This window comes from Triturus cristatus, chromosome 11 (genome assembly GCF_964204655.1).
Source record: "Triturus cristatus chromosome 11, aTriCri1.1, whole genome shotgun sequence".
Lineage (NCBI taxonomy): Eukaryota > Metazoa > Chordata > Amphibia > Caudata > Salamandridae > Triturus > Triturus cristatus.
The window spans coordinates 561,528,230-561,552,082 of NC_140594.1; the positions used below are offsets into that span (position 1 = coordinate 561,528,230).

At 44.7% G+C, this 23,853-nt stretch overlaps 1 protein-coding gene across 1 annotated transcript in view; it reads right to left on the bottom strand.

Annotated features, from left to right (window-relative positions):
• Positions 1-23,853, bottom strand: part of U2SURP (U2 snRNP associated SURP domain containing) — a 776,636-nt gene that overhangs the window by 595,730 nt on the left and 157,053 nt on the right. Inside the window, exon 6 of the mRNA XM_085633584.1 lies at positions 5,254-5,321. Within this exon, the coding sequence (XP_085489710.1) occupies positions 5,254-5,321 (68 nt within the window). The remainder of the gene's footprint in view (positions 1-5,253; positions 5,322-23,853) is intronic.

Below are 23,853 nucleotides of genomic sequence, written 5' to 3' on the forward strand. Positions count from 1 at the left end.
CAAGGGAGCTGTTGCCACATCCAATTGAAAATGGTTGCACCTGAATCAAAAGATAAACCATATTGTGTAACTTCAGCATGCTCAATTGAAACTACATCTTGAGAACTAATCATGCAAACATCCCTTTTTTCAGTGGAAATTGGACAATCTCTAATGCACAACATAACATATTGAACACACTGTTCTTCATTGACATTTTCTTGGATCATAGAAGCTCTTTTACTTTTACTTAAGCACACATTACCGAAATGACCCATTTTCCCACATGAATAACATTCTCTATGTTTGGCTGGACAAAAATTGTATTGAGCTGAATGAGTTTTAGACCCACAACGATTGCACACTACTTTGGATATAGAATTATTGTAAGGAGAGATGGGTTTAGAAAATCTTGTTTTAGGAAAACCAACTTTGCTACTATCTTTGACAGATAATGCTGCTACACCCACAACAGTGGTCGTTTTAAAAGAACTAATAGAACGTACTACACTCTTAGCAATGTCAATAGTGGAGTGAAGGGTTGCGTTGACGAAGGAGCTGTTCTTGTATTTTTTTGTTTGAACAACGAATAATCAATTGATCTCTGATCTAGGTATCAACCTCAACACCAAACGCAGAGTCAGCAGAAAGAACTCTTAACGAAGAAACATATGCAGCAACAGATTCATCAATCAACTGGTGATGAGTGTAAAAATTAAATCTTTCTAAAACTATGTGTGGCTCTTCCTTAAATCTTTTCTTTAATCTATCAAGAATTCTGAAAAACAATCATAGTCACTAGCATCCACTCCATGTGGAAGTGCTGCAGAAGGTAAGTGTTCAAAAATATCCTCCACATCGTTACCCATAAGATTTAGAAGTAAAGCTGTTTTCCTTTGTGGAGAAAAAGTTGCAGCATTGATGGCCAATAAGTAGTAGTTAAAATGACGAAGCCATTTGTCCCACTTCATGCTGGGTTGGTTGGGACCTTTGAAAAATGGTGGTCGTGGATTACCACAATTGGTACCGGCCATGGTAATAAATGTAAGCACAAAAGTGAAAATAAAGAAAATAAAATAATAAAAAATAATCTAACCTGTAAATTATTACTCCGTGAGACACAGGAAACTAGCCAAGCTGAGAAGAAAAATCCAAATACACGTTCCGTTGCTCCAGCAATGCGGAGAAAGGTGGATGCTACTGCCAGGCAAGTACTTCACCGCTTGTCGCCAAAATGAAATAAAGAATATCAGACAGAGAATAGAATACTCAGCCACAAACCAATAGAAGCAAAGATACACAATAATAAAAAGTAAAGGAATATAACTAACCAAGCTTGGTTAAGTGCTCATTACCACACAGCAACACTTGGCTGTGAGCCTCAAAGGCTCTCACTTTGTGATGTGCTGATTTGGGCAGCTCCAACCAGTGGAGATGCCCCCCTGCCCCGTCCAAGACCCACTTTTGGCAGCAGGACAGGCGGGAAAATTAGTAAACAGAGTAGGGAGTGTCCACCTTAGCCTGGCACATCCCTAGGGTCACCGGGAGCGGAGGTGTACCCCTATCTTAGAATTTCTCCATTGTGAATTGGAGAATTAAGACCCAATAGAAACAGGGATGTGCCCCTCTTCCCAAAGGGAGGATGCACCCAAAGGGGGTAGAACCCCTAGGGTACAGTAGCAATTGGCTACTACCCCCCCACGACCTCAGTAACCCTCCGAATTAGTAATGGCTCTGCTGAACCTTGTTCCTCAGATTAGACAACCTACAAAGAAGAAGGGCCAAAACGCTGTGCAGCAATGGAGAAGACTATGACTGACTGGGCCCCAGCCCTACCGACCCGTCTCCTCCTCCAGCAACCCTGCTCCAGGAAGCCGGCGTGGCCCACAGCTAGCAACCTTCAAGCACCCAGGGGATCCGTGCTGTCTTCAACAAAGTCTCTTGTCTCTTGTGGACACCGGATTTGTCCAGCAGGAAACCAACACAAGGACTCCAGATTCAAGCGGATCCACAAAACTTGCACCACTCTGCACCCAAAGCCCACGTCCTGCGTCCAGGTGGCCCACCGACCCTGTGAGGTCTCCCCTGCGATGCTGATCTGGGATCAAGTGTTGGAAATCCTCTCCTGACAGCCTCTCGACGCCTGCAGCCTAAACCTGAAGGGTCTCCCCCAGATCAGGTAAGATAAACCCGACGCATAAAGACACCCCTGCTTCTGCAACCCCCAGGCCTAGTAGTGCAACTGTTTTCCCCAACGAGGATCTGCCATACCCCTTTTTGGTATTGTATAAGACGCCCTCTGAAAATCGATCGACCCTGGTGTCGTTCCTGACTGTCTCCCAGCCATCTGCCACAGCCACACAGGTTTCTGGACCTCTGGGTAGAGAGCCTCCGCTCTCTGGATCTGGAAACAAAGCCCATCCTAGGCAGAGGTGTTGTGCCTCCTCCCCCAGGATGGGTAGGGTCCTAGAAAAAGGAGCTTCAAAGGCCTGCCGCCCATGTTAGCTGCCCCCAGCCTTCTGCTGCCATCAGCAACTGGCTCCCACTGGTTCTGACCCCCAGTTTAGGTGCGAAAGCGTACCGGAAAACCGTAGCCAGGAAGGGAGGTGTGCTCACGTTTGCCAACCCTACTCCTTAGGTGGGGGAGGAAGAGTGAAGGCCCCCTCTCAGTCCCCACTATCTTGGAGATAGGGGGACCCCTCCAATCAGGAAGAGACCTATGCCCCCTCCCACTGGAGGATGGCATACTACTGGGTGTAGACACCCCAGGAAAGGGACCCATTGGTCCCAACTTACACACCCCTGTAACACCCCTAAATCTAGTATTTAGGGGCATGCCTGAACCTTGCCTCTTGAGATCTGAGGTTACAAGAAGGAGGATCAAAGTGCCGTGCTGCAGAAGAGGAGAAGGAGGAGGAGAACTGCTTTGGGCTCAGTTCTACCGGCCTGTCTCCTGCTCTGAAACCCCTGCGAGCAGAACCAGACGTGTTCTGCAGCCAGCACCCTCCAAGAACCCTGGGGGCCTGCCCTGCCTTTCTAAAGAACTCTGATCTTCGTGGACACCAGATTTGTCCAACACCAACCCAAGCCAGCCACGAATCCTCCCCACTCTGCACCAGAAACTCCTGGCACAACACCCCAGCGAGGACCCCCCAGTGGTCCTGACTTGTGTTCTAGGGTTTGAGGACCTCCACTGACGACCTCCTTGACGCCTGTAGCCTTCCCCTGAAGGGTCCCCTGACCGGAACTGGTGAGAAGAACCAGACACAAAAGGACAATCTTGCACCCCTACCTCCTGAGACTTGAGTTGCCCAACCGACAGTGTCCTGGTGTCCACCAACTCTTCAACTTCTTCCTCCAGTCGTTGGTTCCCTTCATCCAGTCTTCTGGCCCCGGGGAAGCATTGGGCTCAGACACCTGAGCACCCGGCCTCCCCTGCGCCGCTGGTGTGCACTTGGTGCCAACCTGGGACCCCTTTTGCCCTTACCTTAACCCCAGGAGCTTGACTCTCAAGACCAAGTGGCCTGCCCATGAGCAGCCCCCAACCGAGGTGTCCCTTTGCCTAACATTGGCACCCTGCCCTCTGCACCCAGCCACCCTAGTGCCGCTTGTGGTGCCCCTTGAGTGCCAATCGGAACATTGGAGAACATTGGTTCTACCCCCCAATTCTCCAATCCTGAAACCGTTTACTTACCTGTAAACTTAACACCTAATTTTTCTCCATACGACTGAATTGCAACAAAAAGTAACTTAGTGCCTTCACCAGAGTTAACCTGTTTATCAATGTACTGTGTTGCTTAAACTGAGTTAGGAGTGTGTTTCATTCCAAATGAGAAAAGTAATCACAAAGTAATCCAGTGTAATCTAAAAATAATTTCAAGTGTTTTTGAACAGTTTACCAATCATTTTCTCGACTGCAAAAGTAATCTAAATGTTCCTACGAAACTGTTCCTACTTCACTGTCTTTTGAATAGTAACATTGTATGAAAAGTTTAACTAACCTGCTACTAAGTAAATCTTGGTTCTAGAAATAAAACAACAAAATAACTTTTTATACTAACAATCGGTCTGGATTCATTTTGAGCGTGTGAAATAATTTCTTGCCTGAGTGTGTACAACAAATGCTTAACACTACCCTCCGATAAGCCCGACGAATCAACCACACTACCACAAAATAGAGTAAGGTATTATCTACTTTAGCCTCTGCTATACATTTGGGATCCCCTGGACTCTGCACACTTTACCTTACGTTGGTATAATCTATACAGAGCCAGCTTCCTATATCAGGCATTCAAAAATTAAACAGGTTGGAATAATTCAAACTAACTAATGGTATTATCAGCAAAAAATACTTTCACAACAGCTCAGCTATGCCACATTACAATTTCAAACATTTTGCAGCAATGTCACCCTTATGCAGCACAATTTGGCAATCCACAGAGAAAAAAGTAATGCTGAAAAGGAAAATGCTAAATTGAAGCAGACTGAAAAATGAAATGCTGGTCATCTGCAATTGGTTCACAAAAGGCAAGAAGGACTACATATAGAAAAGATATCAGAGTAAATACCACATCACAACAAACTACTTATACATAGAGCATCAACACAACCCAAAGTCCTTATGAAAGTTTCATTTTAAGTGCTGTTTGAAGGGTTGAAATACACCACTAAGACAAAGTATGTGGAAAGAATCACCCAGCCTTGAAATATTCCACTGAGAGGGAGAACATGGAAGGAATCATCCTATATTTTAATTCCCCTTTTTCTCCAAGACATTCTTAAATAAGAGGTCATTAGAAGGAGCGCACTTTAACAGGCATGACAACTGTAGCCTTACAAATACATGGGACTGTTCTCTAATGTATACAAAATACATGGTACTGATTTATTTAAAATATATGAATGACCGGTACATTGGTTTGCCAGAAAACGTGATCATATTGGTCACATTTACATAAATTAAGCATGAATGGTGGAGGTTATATATTTTCATTAAAATTCATTTATACACAAACTTTACAGCCCATTCTTCTTTCAAACAATACACAACTGCCTTACCAAAGAAAAGTAGTATAATTGATCTGTTATAAATGATACTCCGTATGCAGACAAAGATCTTTGATTTATTAGCCCATGAGGAGGAGGAGGTTGATGTATGTGCAAACAAGTTTGGTAACACAATGAGAGTACTTTTTTATTAAAACACATCGTAATAACCTGCACAAGACCAGAAAAAATTGAGTCACTGCATATTATATACTATGCTAAACTTACTGTTTAAGTTCTTCTTTGAAAAGCTCCAAATTGCTCTTTTTCTTTTCTTTTTCCCCTTTCTTCAGTGGCTATAAAGAACAGATAAAAACAAAGAAAAAACACACATCGGTCAACATGCATTTTTATGTTATGCACCAAGCAAAAAATAATACCACATCTGACCTGATAAATGCACTTATCTATTTCAAAACGTTTGCCTGAATGGTTCCTCTAATAAGAACACAAAGGTCTACATATTTCAAATGATTCAAAAGAAATACAAGAAGCATATGCCCTATTCACTGAAAAAAATGCAAAAGGCACATTATAGGTGGGTGAAAATGTCAGTTAAAACAAACGGCTTTAAATAAACAAAACGACTGAAATTCACCAGTTATAGTCATCTCAAGTAACTATAACTCTTGCACTAAAGTAACTATAACTTGCACCCCCACCGCGCAGTGTTGTCATCTATGATGCCATTTCACATGTTGCAGTGATGTTATCAATGATATCACAGAATATGTCATGAGTGATGTAATATGTGAGGTCATAAGCAGTGGATGGCAAGGGTACGATTTATAGTTACTTTAGGTCACTTTATTTTGTTAATCTATAAACAATGATTTGTTGGCCGAGTGTCCACCTGAGGCTCCCACGCCTTTTTTCAATGTTTGGAGCTGCATGGGGAGTCTCCACAGACTCCATCCCACAACTGTACCGGTGTGAGCCGGGTAGGTCTTTTTCTTTTAATAAGTGGGTGCCTGGTGCCCACCCGGAGCACCCACAATGCCTGGTTCGTTGGGGGCCACGAGGGAAGCTCCAGGGCCTCCTCGTCCCCTGGCAGGAGTTGGCCACTTTCTTTACTGCTGGGTGCCCCGGATCCCACCCCGCGGCACACACAATGCCTGGTTTGCTGGGTGCCAAAAGAGAAACCCCAAGGCCCCAGTCGCTTCCCCGGCCAGCACCCACTGTGGTACTGGCGGGAGCCAGAACCATCCTCCTTTGCTACCCCTCAGGCGGAAGCTTTGTTTTCTGGCAGGGTGTGCATGCGGGCAAATAAAACAGCAGTGTTCCGGGAATGCGATCTCCGGGACACTGCTTAGATCTACCACGGGGGATGGGATCCCAGGGGCTGATCAGCAGCATGGGGAGGAGGGCTTGCCACACCCCTCCCCTATTTGGAAATGGACCCGGGGACTTATTGAGGCATTTTTACTTGTTATATCAGGCCCCTTAGGATGGGGTCCCTCTGGCCTGTAGTCGGCTCAAGGAAACACACCCCCTTCTCCATCCAAAAATATGTTGGGTCACGGGGGTGGGGTCCCCGAGCAAAAATTGGCTCAGGAAGGGAGGCCCACGCCCGCACCTCCTCATATACAAACAATATAGATACCCACCCTGGCCCAGCCGGGGGGTATTTAATGTACACAAAATTAAAGAAACAGGCACCGCACCATTTTGTGTTTTTCTACCGCAGTCCCATGGAAGAACAGCAGGATCGAGGCAAAAAAAATAAAACCCATATGGACAGAAGGGAGCTGATACCGGTATCCCTACCCTCCCACCACCTATTGTTTTTGAAAAACTTTTTCAAGACAGGGCACTAAGTCCCCTACACCTGTAAGGGCGGCCACAACATTTTTTTAATATTGCGACCAGCCAATCCGAGTACTGCTCTAAAAAAGCCCCCTCAGACAATCAAAAAGAAGCCTTACATTTGTTTGTTTCAGACTAACTATATACAAAGTTTTTAAACCTTAATTGCTGAAAATCTACTAAACGGATATACACGAAAACACAAAAAGCATACCAAAAGATACCAAAGCATGATCTAATTGGAGGTGGTCAGCAACAGGACTCAAACAAAGTCTCGTAAAACCAAGAGAGACCTTCCCAGTGGACCCGACTGCCCAAACAATAGTGCTTTATGATAGTATGGAGGGATGCCCACGTACCCACCTTGCAAATATGTAGGACAGGGACTCCCCATGCTAATGCAGAGGTACCAGCTTTGGCCTGGTACAATGAGCAGGCAGTCCTTCTGGAGGCTGCTTTTAAGCCAATGCTTGGCAGATTTTAATGCAGAGAACGGTCAAGCAGGAGATAGTTTTCTTCTGCACAGCCTTGCCTTTCTTCACTCCAGTTACCCTCACAAAGAGCTGATCGTCCATCCAGTGGTCTTTGTTATGATGTATGAAGAAGATCAGTGCGCTCTTGGGGTCCAAGCAATGGAGTCTCCCCTCCTCCTTAGAGGGGTGAGACAGAGCACAGAAAGCCAGCAGGGTGATGGTCTGACGGTGTGGAATGACGTCACAATTTGTGGCAGAAAGAATGTCTGACTTAGCGGAACCAGTTGGTCTCGGTGGTGTGAGGCAGGTTGACCCAGAAAGCTTGAAACTCGCTCACACGCTGCGCCAACATTCTAGTGACGAGGAACATTATTTAGCGTGAAGAGCCACAAGAGACAGCGGTGAGCACCCAAATAGAGTGCACATTAGGTGATAAAAAAGTTAAGATCCCACTGTGGAATGACGAATGGAGAGGGAGGAAACATCTCATAACAGGAGACTTGAACAAAGAGGACTGATCCAGCAAATGGCAAAAAAAGCCATAAGCGCCACAAGGTACTAGTTATCTGTGTCCAGGTCAAATTCCTGCTGGGCTAGAGACAAAAACAAACAATATCGAGTCAGATAACATGGTCTGATGGGTTTCAGTGCGATTCCCGCACCAAGCCACAAATGTATCTCGACAGGCGCATCCAGTTTTAGTCGAGAGACACCTGGCTGCCAAGATAACATCAACCACCTCCTGAGTAAGGTCAAAGGTGTTCAGCTGTTGCTGCTCAATCTCTATGCATAAAAGGCAGAGATTGCGAAGGACCGGATGAAGAATCCTGCCCTGTTGCTGTGACAGCAGAGCCTTCCATAAGGCAGCCTGATCGGAGGACACATGCTCAAGCCCGAGTTCTGTATACCTTACTCTCCGTGCCCAATCAGGCCACTAGGATGATTTGGGGCTGGTCTTCTGGAGACCTATGTGCAGGAGTGGTATCAATTGGAAGATGTACAGGAGTCCTGAGTTTCAAGCAAGCCAGTCGTCTAGGTAGGGGAACACCAGCATGCCTTACCTCTGAAAATGTGCTGCCAGCAATGCCATTCACTTTCGTGAACACCCAAGGGGCACTGACGAGACTAAAAGGAAGCACAGTAAACTAAAAATGCTCCTGTCCCACCACAAACTGCAGGTAACGCCGGTGGGCTGGCAAGAGATCCAAAGCCAACATTCAGATCCAAAGCTAACATTCAGTCCCGCGGGTCTAGGGCATACAAGACACAGGCCAGTATGAGCATTTTGATTTTTTTATTCTGGAGTAAAGTATTTAGAGGGCGTAGGTCTGAAATAAAAATGCATACTTTTGGTGCAAGCACAGTCTCGATAGCCGCTTTGACCAATAGAACTTGCACTTCATCAGGGGAGTCCAAGCCACAACATCGTCAACTTGGCAGCATTCCAGCCGTCGTAAATGACCTGGGCAAGGAATGACCGGAGAAATTTGAGGACACCTGGGTAGACTTGAGCCACCTAGTATCAGAAGTCAAGGCAGCAGCGCCTCAGAAGGCAGCTGCCATTCACTGACCTGAGAGCTATGCTGGAGGATGAAAATACTTATTGACCAACGGTTTCAACACGTTTTGACTACCAGGGGGGAGCAGCTGAGAACATGCTGGGGTTAGTCTTGCTTGCGGACACTTGCACCACCAAGCTTTCGGGAAAGGGGTGCGGAGATAAAAATGAGGGATCACCTGATGAGGTGATGCAGGTCCAGAATCTGCCAGTTGATTAGTGGACAAGAAAAAGGCTTGGTCCAGACCCCAATAAGGTGAACACCTCAGAAAATTGAAGAAGGGGCGCACTCATATGATGTTTGCCCCGGCTGGAGAACTCCGGTCAATACGTTCGATTTTACTTCCAGTATGGAGAGCTGAAGGTCAAGAAATTCAGCATTACCGTGGCATAAGAACAGACTCCTCTGTGGCTGGTCCAGTGGAGGTATCAAGACCACTAGTCAACTGCAAGTCATCATAGCAATTGTCTTGCGAGTGATGATTTCATTAAGCCCTACCTTCATAATCAATATCCGCGTCTGTGCCAAAAAAAATAGGTACGGTGTGATGTATTGCCTGTCAAAGCAGCAGAAGAAGCAGCTACTCAACTGTTGTCGGGGCTCACGTCGCCCGAAGTCGTACTGGCGCACTCTCCGAGTCAGACAGTAATATAGGTAGCTCTTCACCCAGCGTCGTCGGATTCAGTGCCAGCGTGGAACGTGACACTGGAGGCAGGGGATTGGACTGGAGCATGAGGTGCTGTAATGGGCTCAGAGAGAAGAACTGTCACGGAGGGCAAACCTGCCGGTGGTACTCCAGGTGGAAGGCTTCTTGGCTCCTTAGGGCCCCAAATCACCACTTGAGGGAGTCAGCAAAGATCAGGAGCATGGCTGCGCAGAACTTTTTGATCTGTTGTGCAGTGGCAGATGGCCCCGGAAACTCTAGTTGTGCTGGAACCAGTTACGGGAACGGTTCCTAAGTCAGGCGACTCCAGATGCGAGATCGAGATCCATGGCGCCACCCCTGCACCTACTCAAGAGAATGAGAGTGGTGGGAAGGGGCAGAGTCCCACTTTGATTTCTTAGGTTTCTTTTTAGACTTACTAGACAATTTGTATTGCGAAGAAGACTGACCTTGCAAGCGTTTTTGGCAACTCCTGGAGCTGGAATGGGACTGAACCTTGGACTTGCCGTGGAGTCTTTTTATGCTTTGCGATGTAAAGTTTCACCTTCTGATCCCCGGTGACCTTTGGGTTCATCGCTGTGCAATTACTGCAGGACCTCAAGCTATGACTCGACCTCAGACAACAAAAGCACACCTGATGGGGATTTGTCACAGACATTTGCTTGCTACAGTCCCTACAGGGCTTTAAACCTGTTTTTGTGGAAGACATCCCTTGCACACTATAGGAAATTTGTTGAAATATCGCGGTAAAATGTCGCTGAGAGACGAGAGGAAACATCAGATCCATGTCTGGAGGCACAGAAAGACTGAAGTCAGCAAGCAGAAGTGGTGCCTCTATAGATTCGGCATGTCATTTCCGGAACAAAAAGTAGTCAGTGCAGAGCAGCATGGTGCCACTTTACGGAGTGCAGAGGTACTGCTGAAAAGTTTCAGGATACAGTCTGCTGCCTGGAGAAGATTCAGAAGATAAGGAATCTGTGGCTAGAAGTCGATCCGAAATTAATTTTCAGAGGTAAGTAAGGCACTGCAGTTCTCTTAAGAAATGCAATAAATTGTTGTGAGACAGTTAATAGATAACTGGTTAGAATGGTTACTTCTCTTTACTTGGACCGGCGGCTTAGGTCCAGGGAGACAGTTGCCCGTCGGGTCTAGCAGACTTCAAGTCCTCAGTGCGCTTTTCACCTTTATCGGGTCCAGGCAAGAAGTGGCTCTGATGCGGAGGGCGCTGAAGCAATCCTAAAGAGTTGTGGTGCGTGTTCCTGGATTCAGCCTTGCATCCACAAGTATCACGGGTCATCTCCAGCCTCGATCTCCCGTTGCAGCAGTGGAGTCCAGTGCAGGTCCAATCGCCACTGGTCAACTGGTCTCTTTTACAACAGTTTCAGTGGTTTCTTGCAGGTAAGTAAATCCTTTCTTTCTGGGATCCACTTCAACTTTGGTTACGGATCCCACTAACATGGGGACACCTTAGCAACCTTTGTTTCGCATAAGGGATTTCAGTATACAGCTGGAAGTCAGGCCTTCCTTGGCAACAGGACTCTCTAGGAGTGCAGGGTTCCTTAGCTTTTGGGGGTTCTGAAGGTTAACAGCAGGCTAGCCAGCAAGCCGTTCGAGTCATTTCTTCCAGCCTGGCACAAGAAAATCTCTTTTTCACAAGTGGGCACAGCAAGCACAGTCCTCTTAGCAAGTCTCTCGAGTTCAGAAGGTGCAGTCCAGTCTTTCGTGAAGCCTTAGCTTTCTGGGCCCAGAGAGCAGTAGGGCAGTTATCCCCCTGTCTTCTTTTCAGTCCAATAGTGATGCGAAGACTGTGGGTCGGGGGGGGGGGGGGGAGAGGGGGGCACTTTCATGTCATCCTATTTATGAGAGGGTAGGATTCGCTAGCCAATGGGGCAATAGTACCCCACCAGGAAACCCTTCCCACTTTACATCACTTTCTGACCACCATAAAATCTTAGGATACCCCTCCCTACCTAAGCCCAAGAAGGAGCAAACCACCTTCCCCTATGAAGATCCCCAAGTACACCCCTGGGATGTACCCCGCATAATGAGCCACTCCTCCTCGTAAACCAGTTCTGCAATAGGCTTTTCCCTCTGGAGGAGATGCCAGGCGGTATGCCTATACAAAAGAGTGGTGACAGCCGAAGGTGTGATAGTCATTTGCTTCATGTAAGGCAAAAAAGTGGTGACTTTCTAAAGTCATTTTTCTATTCAACATTAACATAAATATGATCTCAGCAACAAGTCTTGTTTAATGTAAAAATTAATTTGATACCCTTTACTTTTTCCCTTTACATCAATAATCTTGAGCAAGTTTTAGGGCAAGCCAGTAAAGACATCCCGCGTGTGGGTGTGCGATTGATCCCGGCACTCCTCTACGCGGACGATGCCACATTGTTAGCCAGAACGGCGGTTGGTTTACAACTGCTTTTAAACTCATTTGCCACTTTTATGAAATCCTTGGACTTAAGCGTAAATTTTGCTAAATCACACACAATGATAATTGGCATTAAGCCCAAAAAGGTTAAAACACTTCATTGTGAGGGCAATGTGATCACCAGGGTTACAACTTTTCCCTATCTGGGCGTCTTATTTGACGAACGTGGCACTTGGCTACCGCAATTACATGCTAAGAGGAATGTCCTGGCAAGATCCACATCTGCAGTTTTAGCTTTAGCACGCAAACTAGGGGCAAAAGCAATGCAAGCCCTTCTAAAAATATATAGAGCAAAATGTATCTCTATTGCAACTTATGGTTCGGATATTTGGGGTTTTCGTAAGGCAAGTGAGATTCAAGTTGTCGAGAACAAATTCTTAAGAAACTTGCTAGCGGTGTCACATTCCTCACCCACTTAGATAATTCATCAAGAGTTAGGGATTGGTTTTGTAGAGGACCAAATTGCATTAGCACCCCTCTTGAAATGGATTACAACCTGGTTAAACCCTGAATTAGAACTAAACCGGGAGATTTTAAATGATTGTCTGGCTTTAGATCAAGTTAGCCACATTCCCTGGATGAGCCATGTTAAAAGCATGTTGATGAAATTGGGTAGGCCAGAGTTATTTAACTCACCAGCCACAATAGTCGAGGGTGATTTGCTGTGGGCTAAGCATTCTTATCTAGGTTTGTTACCATGGAGAGAGAAGAAAGGGAGTTGACAAAATCAACTGTACGTGATCATCAATTATTAAAAACGTCCCCTGCAATGGAACCATATTTGATAGTGGTATCTAACCCTAACCACTGTTTACTCCTAACAAAATTTAGATTAAATCAGTTACATTTTCTCCTTGCTGAACCACCGGGATGGAGAAAGGTGGAGGACTTGGGTGTGTGTTCATGTGACAACTTTTCTGTACCGGATACAATACATTTTATCTTTTTTTGTGAGCATTTTTTGCACATTCGGAAGCGTTTTATTCTCCCAATTTTAAAAGACAAAGGATTTTTACAAATTAAACCCGCACTCATGTATTTACAGTTGCTGTCTAATGTTTTGGAGATCTTTAGTATAGCAAGTTTTCTCACCGCAGCAACTAGGATTAAGAAGAAAAAAATTATTTTAACTGTGTAGATTATGAATTTGGGGGATAAAAACAAGACTGATTTTATGCCACAGTTTAAATCGTTTATCTGTGATCATTTCATGTTATGTTTGGTGTAAAAAACTCTTGCTGCTAAATAGAATTTTTTTAACAATTTTTAACCTCATGTATAGCCTGCTTTTATGGTTTTAAATAACCGAATAAAGTACTTTGACTGAATGATACTGTGGAGTAATAGCTTTGGTGGTCCCAAATGGTTCGAGTGGTGGCTAGAGAAACTCTGTTAGCCAGTGGAGCCACTTGCCTTACTATAGTGGAAATGTCAATTTTGTGTTTTTTACGGTCAGGACATGTTAAACCCCAAAGGGACATGCCCTTTTAAAAAAAATTAAGCTCCTGCCTGGTGGATTACCGAGGCCTTTTATATGGGTGGTTTATTATTGTTAAAAGGAAGGTTTTGACCTGGCAATAGGGTTAATTTTGCCATAGTGAGTGGCACTTTCAACACTGCCCGACTAGCTGCAGTGGCAGGCCTAGGTTCACGTTTTCACCCTTGTCACTGTAGTGGTGGCACAATTAAGCACTGCAGTCCACTACTGGCAGTTATCATACTAGCTTGTGGCACCTCTTGTACCACATACTAGGTACTTAACATGCAAGGTAAGTTAACTTAGTCAACAAGGTATTAGACAATTGTACTTTGGGGTTTAGAGAACATGCACTGGGACAAGGACAGCAGGGCCTTTCCTACACCCAAAAATAAATAAATACATACACACATTAATTAAGCAATGGCGATCACCACTGGGTAGTTATAGTCAGGATTGTGTTTCCTTAGGAAATGTCTTTTTTGTGTTGCTAATAACTTTGGCGATGTTTGACAAGTCTACGCAAACTTTCCACAAAAGTGCTACTATTTGACTAGCTTGCGCATGGAAAGTTTTGGGGTGATCTTATCTATCGGGGGCGAGAAAAAGAAGGTTTCCCAAAACGCATTTCCCCATTTATTTTTCCATAAGAACTTAAGACACAACTACAGCCCAATCCGCTAAATGCATTTACACCAGATTTGGCAGAAAGCTAGATCTAGGTCCAGAAAGAGGGCTTGCTGTGCTTTGATGTAAATCCGTTCAGTAGTTTTGGCAAAATTAAGATTAAAAAGAAAATTGTATATATCGCTCTGCAGAGGATCCGTGGAGCAGACAGATCTCATCCGGAGATCTGATTGGCTGCCACCACCTTAACCAAGAAGTGGTGGGCAGCCACATGCGGACTCAGTCCAGAGTAATAAGAAAAACTGCACACAAAAAAGACATTAGGGGCAGAGCAGGAATACCCTGACCTTTGGGTTTTTTTTTTTCAAATTTTGCTGCAAATTCGTGCAGGATCCACAAATCTGCAGCAACATTTTAAACAGGCATTTGCAATGCAATCGGTCTTGCCTTTGAGACCTTATATGTATTTAGCTGTGCAGCACATTAGCCTGGGTGCTGAAACATCTACTGTTCTTTAACATGGAGGGAAAGTAAGCTCCAAACTGCGTGACACACCAGGTATGGAAACACATGGAGAAACATATTGCCTTTCAGCGGGAAATGGTATAGTCCAAAGCTCTGTTTTTAATATAAAATCAGGGCCTTCGGAGGTCAGATCGCTAAAAAAACATTTGAAAAAAATATTATTGTCTACGGGTGCTTGTGGAAGACCATTTCTATGGACTGGAATCTAGAGAATGCTAAAGTGATTCTGGTATTTTACTGACCTCTGCTGATCGTTTTCTACCACGACAATTAAATAGAGGAAGTTGACAGAAAATTTTTTAAAAAATAAAGTCCCTCATCAGAAAGCAATTCTGGTATTTTACTGACCTCTGCTGGTCGTTTTCTATCAAGACAGTTAAATAGAGGCAGTTGAACAGAAATAAAAGTCGCTAAGCGGAAGCATACAAGTCCCAGGGCTGATCTCCAGAGCCCACAAAGTACATACACATATAAGTATATACTAAAGTATATACAAGAGTTCTAGAATGCTCCACCTAAAAAGAGAGAAAAGGTGTGGGCTCCTGTCCCTTCTAAAAAAAAAAAAAAAAACCCGGGTGGGACAGAGCCTGGAGTGGGGGGGTTTGTTGTGTATATTAAAAGGGACGGGGGTCAGATGAGCCATACTATGGCCCCGGGGATCCCATCCCCAGGGCCGGCTCAATACCGGTGTCCTGCGGTCTCCAACCCCCAGTACATAGTCTATTTCTCTGCCTGCAGACGCAGGCAAACTGCAAATTTTCTCCCACAGGGCGGGAGCACAAAGCTGCTTCAACCCGGTGGAAGGACAAAACATTTCCCTGCCCGCACTCTCAGGTAGGGAAATGCTTTGAATTGTTCCCACCCCAAGGGAGCAAAAGAAAACTGCAGCTGTGGGGTTGGAGCAATGTCTGCTCCCGCTGCACCCACAATGACAATGATTGCAAGCAGGGGAGCCAGCGGAGCTGTGGGGGGCCCGTGCCTCCCTCCCACAGCCCCAACATAGGACTAACTGTGGGTGTCCTGGGTGGTCACAAGGGCACACCACTTTATAAATAAGAAACAAATACTGGAAGGGGCTCTGGGGCTCCCCTAGCGGTCCCCAATAATAATGGTGTGGCAGGCAGGGCAACCTTTAGCTAAAAACAATACACAAGCTCCTGTATGCCCCCATTAAATGGGGCCATTTGCAGGGAGCCGGCAGGGCCTCTGACCCCCCCCCCCCCCCTCAACTGCCCGTATATAATAATTTTCTTTAAAGAAAATGGGTATCCCAGGTGGGACTGGGCCACCCAGAAAGAAAAGCTCATTTATTATTCACTGCTCCTTCGAGGAGCGCCCATTAAGGTCCTGGGGGGCTATTTACATACATTTTGGTTTTGTTGAAGTCCCTAGAAGGGGGCAGGGACATCATCAAATTACATTTTGTTTAGTGTTGTGGTGGGGGCTGTAGGGAGTTTGGCAGCCCCAAGCAACAATAGAAAAAGAAAAGTACGTTTCCTGGGTCATTGAAACCATGAACCCATGAGAACTTACCATATTTTTCAATAGTAATTCCCAGGCTGGAGCCCTTGCTATACAGCTGGGATAACAGGGCCACCTGGGGCCAGTTGTATGATTGAATTTTATGTGTTAAAGATGTATAGCATAAAATACAAACCCTTTACGTGGTTACCACCACTGCATTTTTGGAGTGTAAAATCTTAAAAGGTAGAACAGAAACATTAGTTTTATTGTTTTCCTAAGGAAAAAAAAAAGAAGATCTAAATGTTCACATTTCACACCCCTGAATGTAATAATAAAAACTATGTATGTCACAGACATGTAGTTTAATAAAACTTTATTAAATATTTTCAAGTTATTATTGAAATATACATTTGATTAAAATTACTGGCAATTTATGGAGAACTATATTAGATCTGCTTTATTTATAGGGTGGGTGTTGGGTGTGGAGGAGGAGAATGGAGGGGGGAGGGTTTAGCTTCCTGCAAGGGCCAGGCCCGCTGCAACAGGCGAAAGGCCATTCGCATCGGGATTGGTTGCCTGCGAGAGCAGGGCCACAGGGCTCAGGAAGGTTGGATTTACATATGGTAATAAAATAGTTTTAGAAATTTACTGAAACAAAAAGGTTAAACTAACGTTATAGTTAGGTGAAATGTTCAGTAACAACAATGTTTTAAAGTTCACAAAACCACAGAAATTCCACCAGTTGCAGTTATATCAGGTAACTAGAACTAGCGCTATTGCCATGCACTGCTAATTAAAGCACTGCAACATTTGCAATGAAATTATTGATGAGAAAACTGTGCATGGCGGGGACACGAGGCATAGTTACCTTAGGGCATGGGTCATAGTTACTTGAATTAACTATAACTGGTGAATGTCTGTGGTTTTTAGAGTATAAAACGTTAAGTTGTTACTGAACATTTCACTTAACTGTAACGTTACTCTAACCTTTGTTCCCCCCCGAATAGATATATATTTATATAGATATATGTATGCATGTATGTATGTCTGTCATGGCAGTGAAAACAAATGTAGCCAATTAGAACAGTACTACTAAACGCATTCCCACATCTATTAGTAAAATATGACCGTCAAATTTGAGTTTATCACCACACAACAAAAATGCCATAAGAAAACCCTTTTTACTGCCTCAAACTGCATGTAACAATTGCTTTACACACGGAATCAACTCTTCTAATAGTCACATGGTCTCTTCAATGTGATTTTACCACAATGCACAGATTTAACCTCTTCCAATCATGTTTTCGGTTGAATACCTTTTCTTAAACAAGTGCATGTGGAACAAATACCAACCATTACAATTTGGCTTTTTTTATTTTTTAAATCAAATTTCTACCTTATTTTTTTCCGAATGGATTTTATTTTTTATGTAAGCTAGATCTTATTACCATACCCGGGTATAATGTCTTTGACCTTTGGGAGGGATGGACAGACAACAACGAACGTTCAGAAAACCCCCCAAAAAAACCACTGAGTTACACCAGTTATAGTTTAGTCAATTAACTATCACTTGTCCTCCTATCATGCACTGCTTATGATCTCACATACTACATTGGGGAACTGTGGTACTAATTAACAATTTGAACAATATTGTTCTTTAAATGTAATGAGTAATATCTTCAATGACATCATTTAACATCTTGTGAGTATGTGAGGTCATAAGCAGTTCATGATGGGTGCAGGTTATAGGTAATTGACTAAACAAAGTTGGCATATTTCAGTGGAAATGTTTTTTTAAACGGTTTCTGGTCTCATTTTAACATTCAACTATAATGTCATGTTAACATCTGTTTTTTTAAGTGAATTTCAGTTTGTTTTTTTACAACTGTCAGGAAACTGTTCTTTTGTATGGTTACCCCCAAGTTTTTGGAGTGATGCTGCTGTTTTTGCAACTCCAGGAGTGTACTTAGGCCTGTGCCCTGAGCCCTGACCAAGAAAGCTTTTAAAGTTAACAGCTCCTATTCCAACAAAAATGGTATTCAGAAGTGCCTCACTTCTGTCTTGGATGCAAAATGTTAGAACTCAAGTTTTTGGTTAGAACACTGTAGTGAAGATATATAGTTGATCACTAGGAACTTAACAGACAGAACGCTGCTGTTGTTGCACGTACATGTTTCACACTGTTAGCCAGAATGTTTTTACTGACAAGGAAGATATTTGATAACTTGTAGAAAAGGTGTCCTTCTTTGACCTTTCTAAAGAACCAAGCATAATTTCTATGACAAGATAAATCCTCTTTGAGACACTCTCCTCTGCCCGTCCAATAGGCCCTAGGAGTTCCAGGTGTGCTCACCCTACCAATTTATATGTTTTTTAATTCATTTTCAGGACACAATGACCAACTCCCTGAGAGCTGTAATAGCTGGCAAAACATATTTTTCAGGTTGCGGCCAGCCAATCTGGACTGACCAGTCTCCTTTAAATTGGCCAATTACAGCAAATGTGGATAACAGTCCAGATATTAGTAACGTTTTATCTTGGTGACGTAGTTTAAGCCCACCCGGAGCACTTTTTTACAATGCTATTTTCTCAAAAATTACTTTACAGATTTACACCAAATACCGTAAAGCATGCTTTTCTGAGTAAAATTCCTATTTTTATAAATTGGTGTTGGATTTTTATTGTGTATTGTGTCTTAATTATTTACTGAATTGGTGTTTTTAAATGGTTTACATATCTGTCTTTGAAGCTAAGCCTGCCTGCTCACAGCCAAGCTGCCAAGGGTTGAGCATGGGAATAATTTTCTAAGACCTATTATGAGCCCTATACTGTGTTAGTGGCCTTATTGCCAGTGGCAGAAATACATTTGCCCTACCTAATAATCAACTTTCCAACAACTGGGTATCGAATCACAATGATTTCAGACCTTGTAATACTAATGAAATAATTTCTGTAAGAAGGGTTCCCTGGGTTGGTCTAACTCCTAAAACTGAGGAGGGGAACTGCATATTTATCAATTTCTCAAAAACCTGATCTATGTGCGAAACAAAACCTTTTACTTGCTCAAGCTTGTTCGGATTAACTTAACAGTCAACTTTTAGCAGACCGCTGTCTCAAGGGGGCATTTTTTGATTTGAACATGCAACATTCCCCATCCCCCCCATTTTCATCTTATAACAAGTGCTCTTGCCATTCAAATTTTAGAGTTAGGATACAAAAGTGGTTCTCTGTACCACAATGCTTAACAGAAGTGGACTTTTTGAGTCAACGTTTGGCATTACCCCTAGGTTTCTTTTTTGATGTTTTTCTACACAGCAGCATCAACAGGGCAATTTTGATTTGAATATGCATCTTTTCCCATCTCTCCTCTTGGGCGAAACCTTTAACTTGCTAAAGCTTCTTCAGATCATCTTAAAGAGTCAACTTTTGGCATTACCCCTTGGTGTCTTTTATTCTTATTTTTCTTTTTATATACATAAACAGATCGCTGTATCAAGGGGGCAATTTTGTGCGTCTGAGAAAATCTTGGAACGATCGAACAGTGCTTGGATTTGCAGTTAACCCCTTCAGCGCGGCGCGGATTTCCGTGCCGTGCTGAAGGTTCCGTGCGCGGGCGGGGCCGTGACGGAGCGGTTCCGTCATGCGCACAGCGCGACCGTCGCGCATGACGGAACCGCTCCGTCACAAGCATCGAAGGGGTTAATTATTGACAAATAAACAATAACGTACAGTTTACCTGTTGGTGTAGTTTTGCAGCTTGAAGACTTTCTGGATTCAATATGCATTATTCCCCCATCTAGTGGTTGGGTCCGGAATTGTAGTCTTTTTTTCTCTTTTTTTCCGTGGGCCAGGTGGGCGTCGACATACCACCATTTGGTGTCCTTCGTCACGTCGACGCGCTTCCTTCAGAAGCTCCCACCTTTGGTCGCCATCTTCGGATTCTTGTTTCTTGTCTTTTGTTACTCTTGTTTTTCCTCTTATATTTTAAGTCTTTCACCAGTTTTAATCCCTTTCCTCCTGTCTCATCCTTCTGGCGGAGGAGGGTGGGTTGGCTAATGAATCCAGAAAGTCTTCAAGCTGCAAAACTACACCAACAGGTAAGAAACTATACATTTTGCAGCGTGAATCTTTCTGGATTCACTATGCTGTATATAGACTTTGTAGCCATTTGTCCTTATTGTGGAGGCTGGGTGGAAGATGAGCTCTGGTTACTGAATATGTGTTGTAAGACCACCTGTCCCACTTGCGCTTCTTTGTTCATTTGGATATCTACACAGTAGTGCTTCGTGAACGTGAGCACTGAAGACCATGTTTCAGCTTGGCAAATGTCTTGAATTGGTGTGTTAGCTAGAAACGCAATTGTTGCTCCTTTCTTCCATGTTGAGTGAGCATGCGCTGCTCCTTGTAACAGTTGTCCTGCTTGTTTGTGGCATAGTTGTATGGTTTGTGCAATCCACCGTGCAATGGTATTTTTGGTAACTGGTCGTCCCCAAAAACTGCTGGCAAAGGAAACAAAGAACTGCTTTGTCTTTCTGCACTCCTTTGTCCTTTCTATATAGTGCATTACAGTCCTCCTGGCGTCCAGTGTGCGTAGCGCCCTTTCTGTGCTTGGTTTTGGGAAAAAAATAGTTATTTGTATTCTTTGGTTGATGTGGGACCGAGACACTACCTTTGGCATGAAGTGTGGGTCTGTTCTCATTACAATCCTATCATTGTGTATTTGCAGGTAGGGCTCTTGAAATGTTAGCGCTTGCAACTCACTTCCCCTTCGTAGTGATGTGATAGCCACTAAGAAGGCTGTCTTTAGCAGGAGCATATGCAGTGTAGCCTTGTGAATAGACTCAAACGGTGCCTTCATCAATTGAGTTAGCACCACGTTGAGGTTCCATGCTGGTGCTGGCATTCTGTTTGGCGGGACGATTCTATTTGCTCCTTCTAGAAATCTTTTTACTACTTGGGAAGTGAAGAAACTTTTCCCTGTTTCTCCTCTTGTGTAAGCCAATATCGCCTCTAAGTGTACCCTTAGGGATGTGTAGCTTAGTTTACTTTGTAGTAGATGTGTTAAGTATTTTAGTACTGTTGATTCCCTTGTAATTTTCCTTTGTAGATTCTCCCTAATGCACCATTCGGAGAATCTTTTTCACTTTGCTACGTAGCACTTTCTTGTGGTAGGTCTTCTTGCCTCCCTGAGCACTGTCATTGTGCTTGCCGGTAGTTTGAGGTGTGCAAACTCTAGGTCTTAAGGAGCCATGCCGCTAGGCTGAGGCTCTTTGGCTCTGGGTGTAGCACCCTTCCGTTCTGTATTGTTAACAGGTCCCTTCTTGGGAATCTGGTGTGCTGGTGCTTGTGCCATTTCCACTATTTGTGAGAACCAGGACTGTCTGGCCCACTGAGGTGCTATTAGTATCAGCGACATGTTGCTGATCCTGCATATGCCGAGTACCCTGTGCATCAGTGGTATCGGTGGAAAAAGCGTATGCAAAAGTATTTAACCAACTTATCCATAGCGCATTCCCTTGTGACCGATGGTCTGGTTGTCTGGATGCTAAGTGTTGGCATTTTGCATTTTGGTGTGTTGCAAATAGGTCTATTTGCGGTGTACCCCACTTCAGGAATACTTTCTGTATTTCCTGTTGGTTGATCTCCCATTCGTGGGATGCTGACGTCAGCCTGCTGAGTGTCTGCTTCCACACATTGTCCTTCCCTGGGAGATGTATTGCTAGTAGGTCTATTTTTAGTGGAATGGCCCATGTCCATATTTCCTGTGCTAGCCCTGATAGAGCTACTGATTGTGTTCCTCCTTGTTTGTTGATGTAGAACATGGTGGTTGTGTTGTCCATTTGGATCAACACCCTGTTTCCGTACAGCTCCTTCTGAAAGGCTTTTAAGGCTAGGAACACAGTTTTTAGTTCCAGGTAGTTGATGTGCTTGACCGCATCCTGCTGCGACCATAACCCCCTCACCGTGAGTTTGTTCATGTGCAAGCCCCACCCCGGCTGGGAGGAGTCTGTTGTGATGGTCACTGTTGGAGTTGGCTGTGTGAATGGTTTCCCCCGTGATATGTTTTCCTGATGCACTGCGTGTGTGACAACCACTAGATCTTCCCAACTCCCTGTTGCCTGAGACCATTACTGCTGTATCCATTCCTGGAATGGTCTTATGTGGAGTCGAATATTTGGGACCAGGTGTATGCATGACACCATCATTCCCACTAGTTTGCTCACCGTCCTCACTGTCAAAACTTGCCCCTTGCGGTACAGACGTGTTTCCTTCAGTATTGCCGAAATCCTCTTTGTGCTGGGGAACACCTTGCTTTGTATGGTGTTTGTTAGAAAACCACTCCCACACCGGAAGGGTGGTGGTGCTCTCCTAGACATACACTGTGGTAGCTTGGCTCGAGTGGTCAGGGATCAGGCACCGTGCTAAGCATACGTCATGCCCACACAATAACCATGCGTGCATCCGTTCCAAAAACGACACTACACCTTAAAAATTATACTGAAAATATATCTCTTTATCTTCTTTTCTCTTAGTTGCTGATTCAATAAATAATAATACAATCACACTGTCACAGGGTTCTGGAAGGTGCTGGAAGGTGCTGGTAGGTTCCAGTGATGTCACAGGTGACAATGGGTGGCCACCATTTTGTGCTCCAGGCCCTCAGACAGAAGTTCCAGGGGTAGATAAAATGGCTCCCTGAATCTGCATCAATACGAAAAAGTCTGGTGGTTCCCAAAAAGGAAAAAAATACTAACAGGGTTTGAGGCAAAAGTGGGACAAAATAAATAATGATGAGGAGGGACCACCCAAAGGGCTGACAGGTCTAACACGCGTCCCCCCCAGCTGAAAGTGGGGAGAGCTACCCAACCCCTTGGGAGTTCTCATCACTAAGGCGGAAATACCTTGAGAGACCGTCTGCATTTGCATGGTCCACTCCAGGCCGATGTTCCACCTGAAAGTCCATTCCCTGTAGGGAGATAGACCACCTCAACAACTTGGGATTCTCCCCCTTCATCTGCATCAGCCAACGAAGGGGTCTGTGGTCGGTCTGAACTAGGAAGTGCGTGCCAAACAGGTATGGCCGCAACTTCTTCAGAGCCCATACCACTGCAAAGGCTTCACGCTCTATTGCACTCCACTTCTGTTCCCTGGGAAGTAGTCTCCGGGATAGGAAGACCACGGGTTGATCCAGACCCTCTTCATTGAGTTGCGATAATACTGCCCCAATGCCATGTTCTGATGCATCTGTCTGGACAATGAACTTCTTGGAAAAGTCTGGGGCCCGTAGGACTGGGGCCTCGCACATGGCTTGCTTCAGCTTGACGAAGGCCTGCTGACAAGCCTCCGTCCAGACTACCCGTCCAGGTTGTTTCTTGGACGTAAGCTCCGTGAGGGGGGCCACGATGGTACCGTATCCCTTCACGAAGCGGCGGTAGTATCCGGTGAGGCCCAAAAATGCTCGGACCTCAGTCTGTGTCTTTGGGGGTTCCCCGGCCATGATGGCCTCGATCTTCGCCTGGAGGGGTTGCACCGCTCCCCTACCCACCAAGTGTCCAAGGTACACTACCGACCCCTGCCCGATCTGGCACTTGCTGGCCTTGATCGTCAATTCAGCTTGTCTCAGGGCCTGGAGAACAGCTTGCAGGTGACGCAAGTGATCCTCCCAGCTGTTACTGAAGACGGCTATGTCATCCAGATAAGCAGCAGAGAAACTCTCCATTCCGGTGAGGATCTGGTTTACCAGGCGCTGAAACGTGGCAGGTGCGTTCTTGAGTCCAAAGGGCATCACACAGAACTGG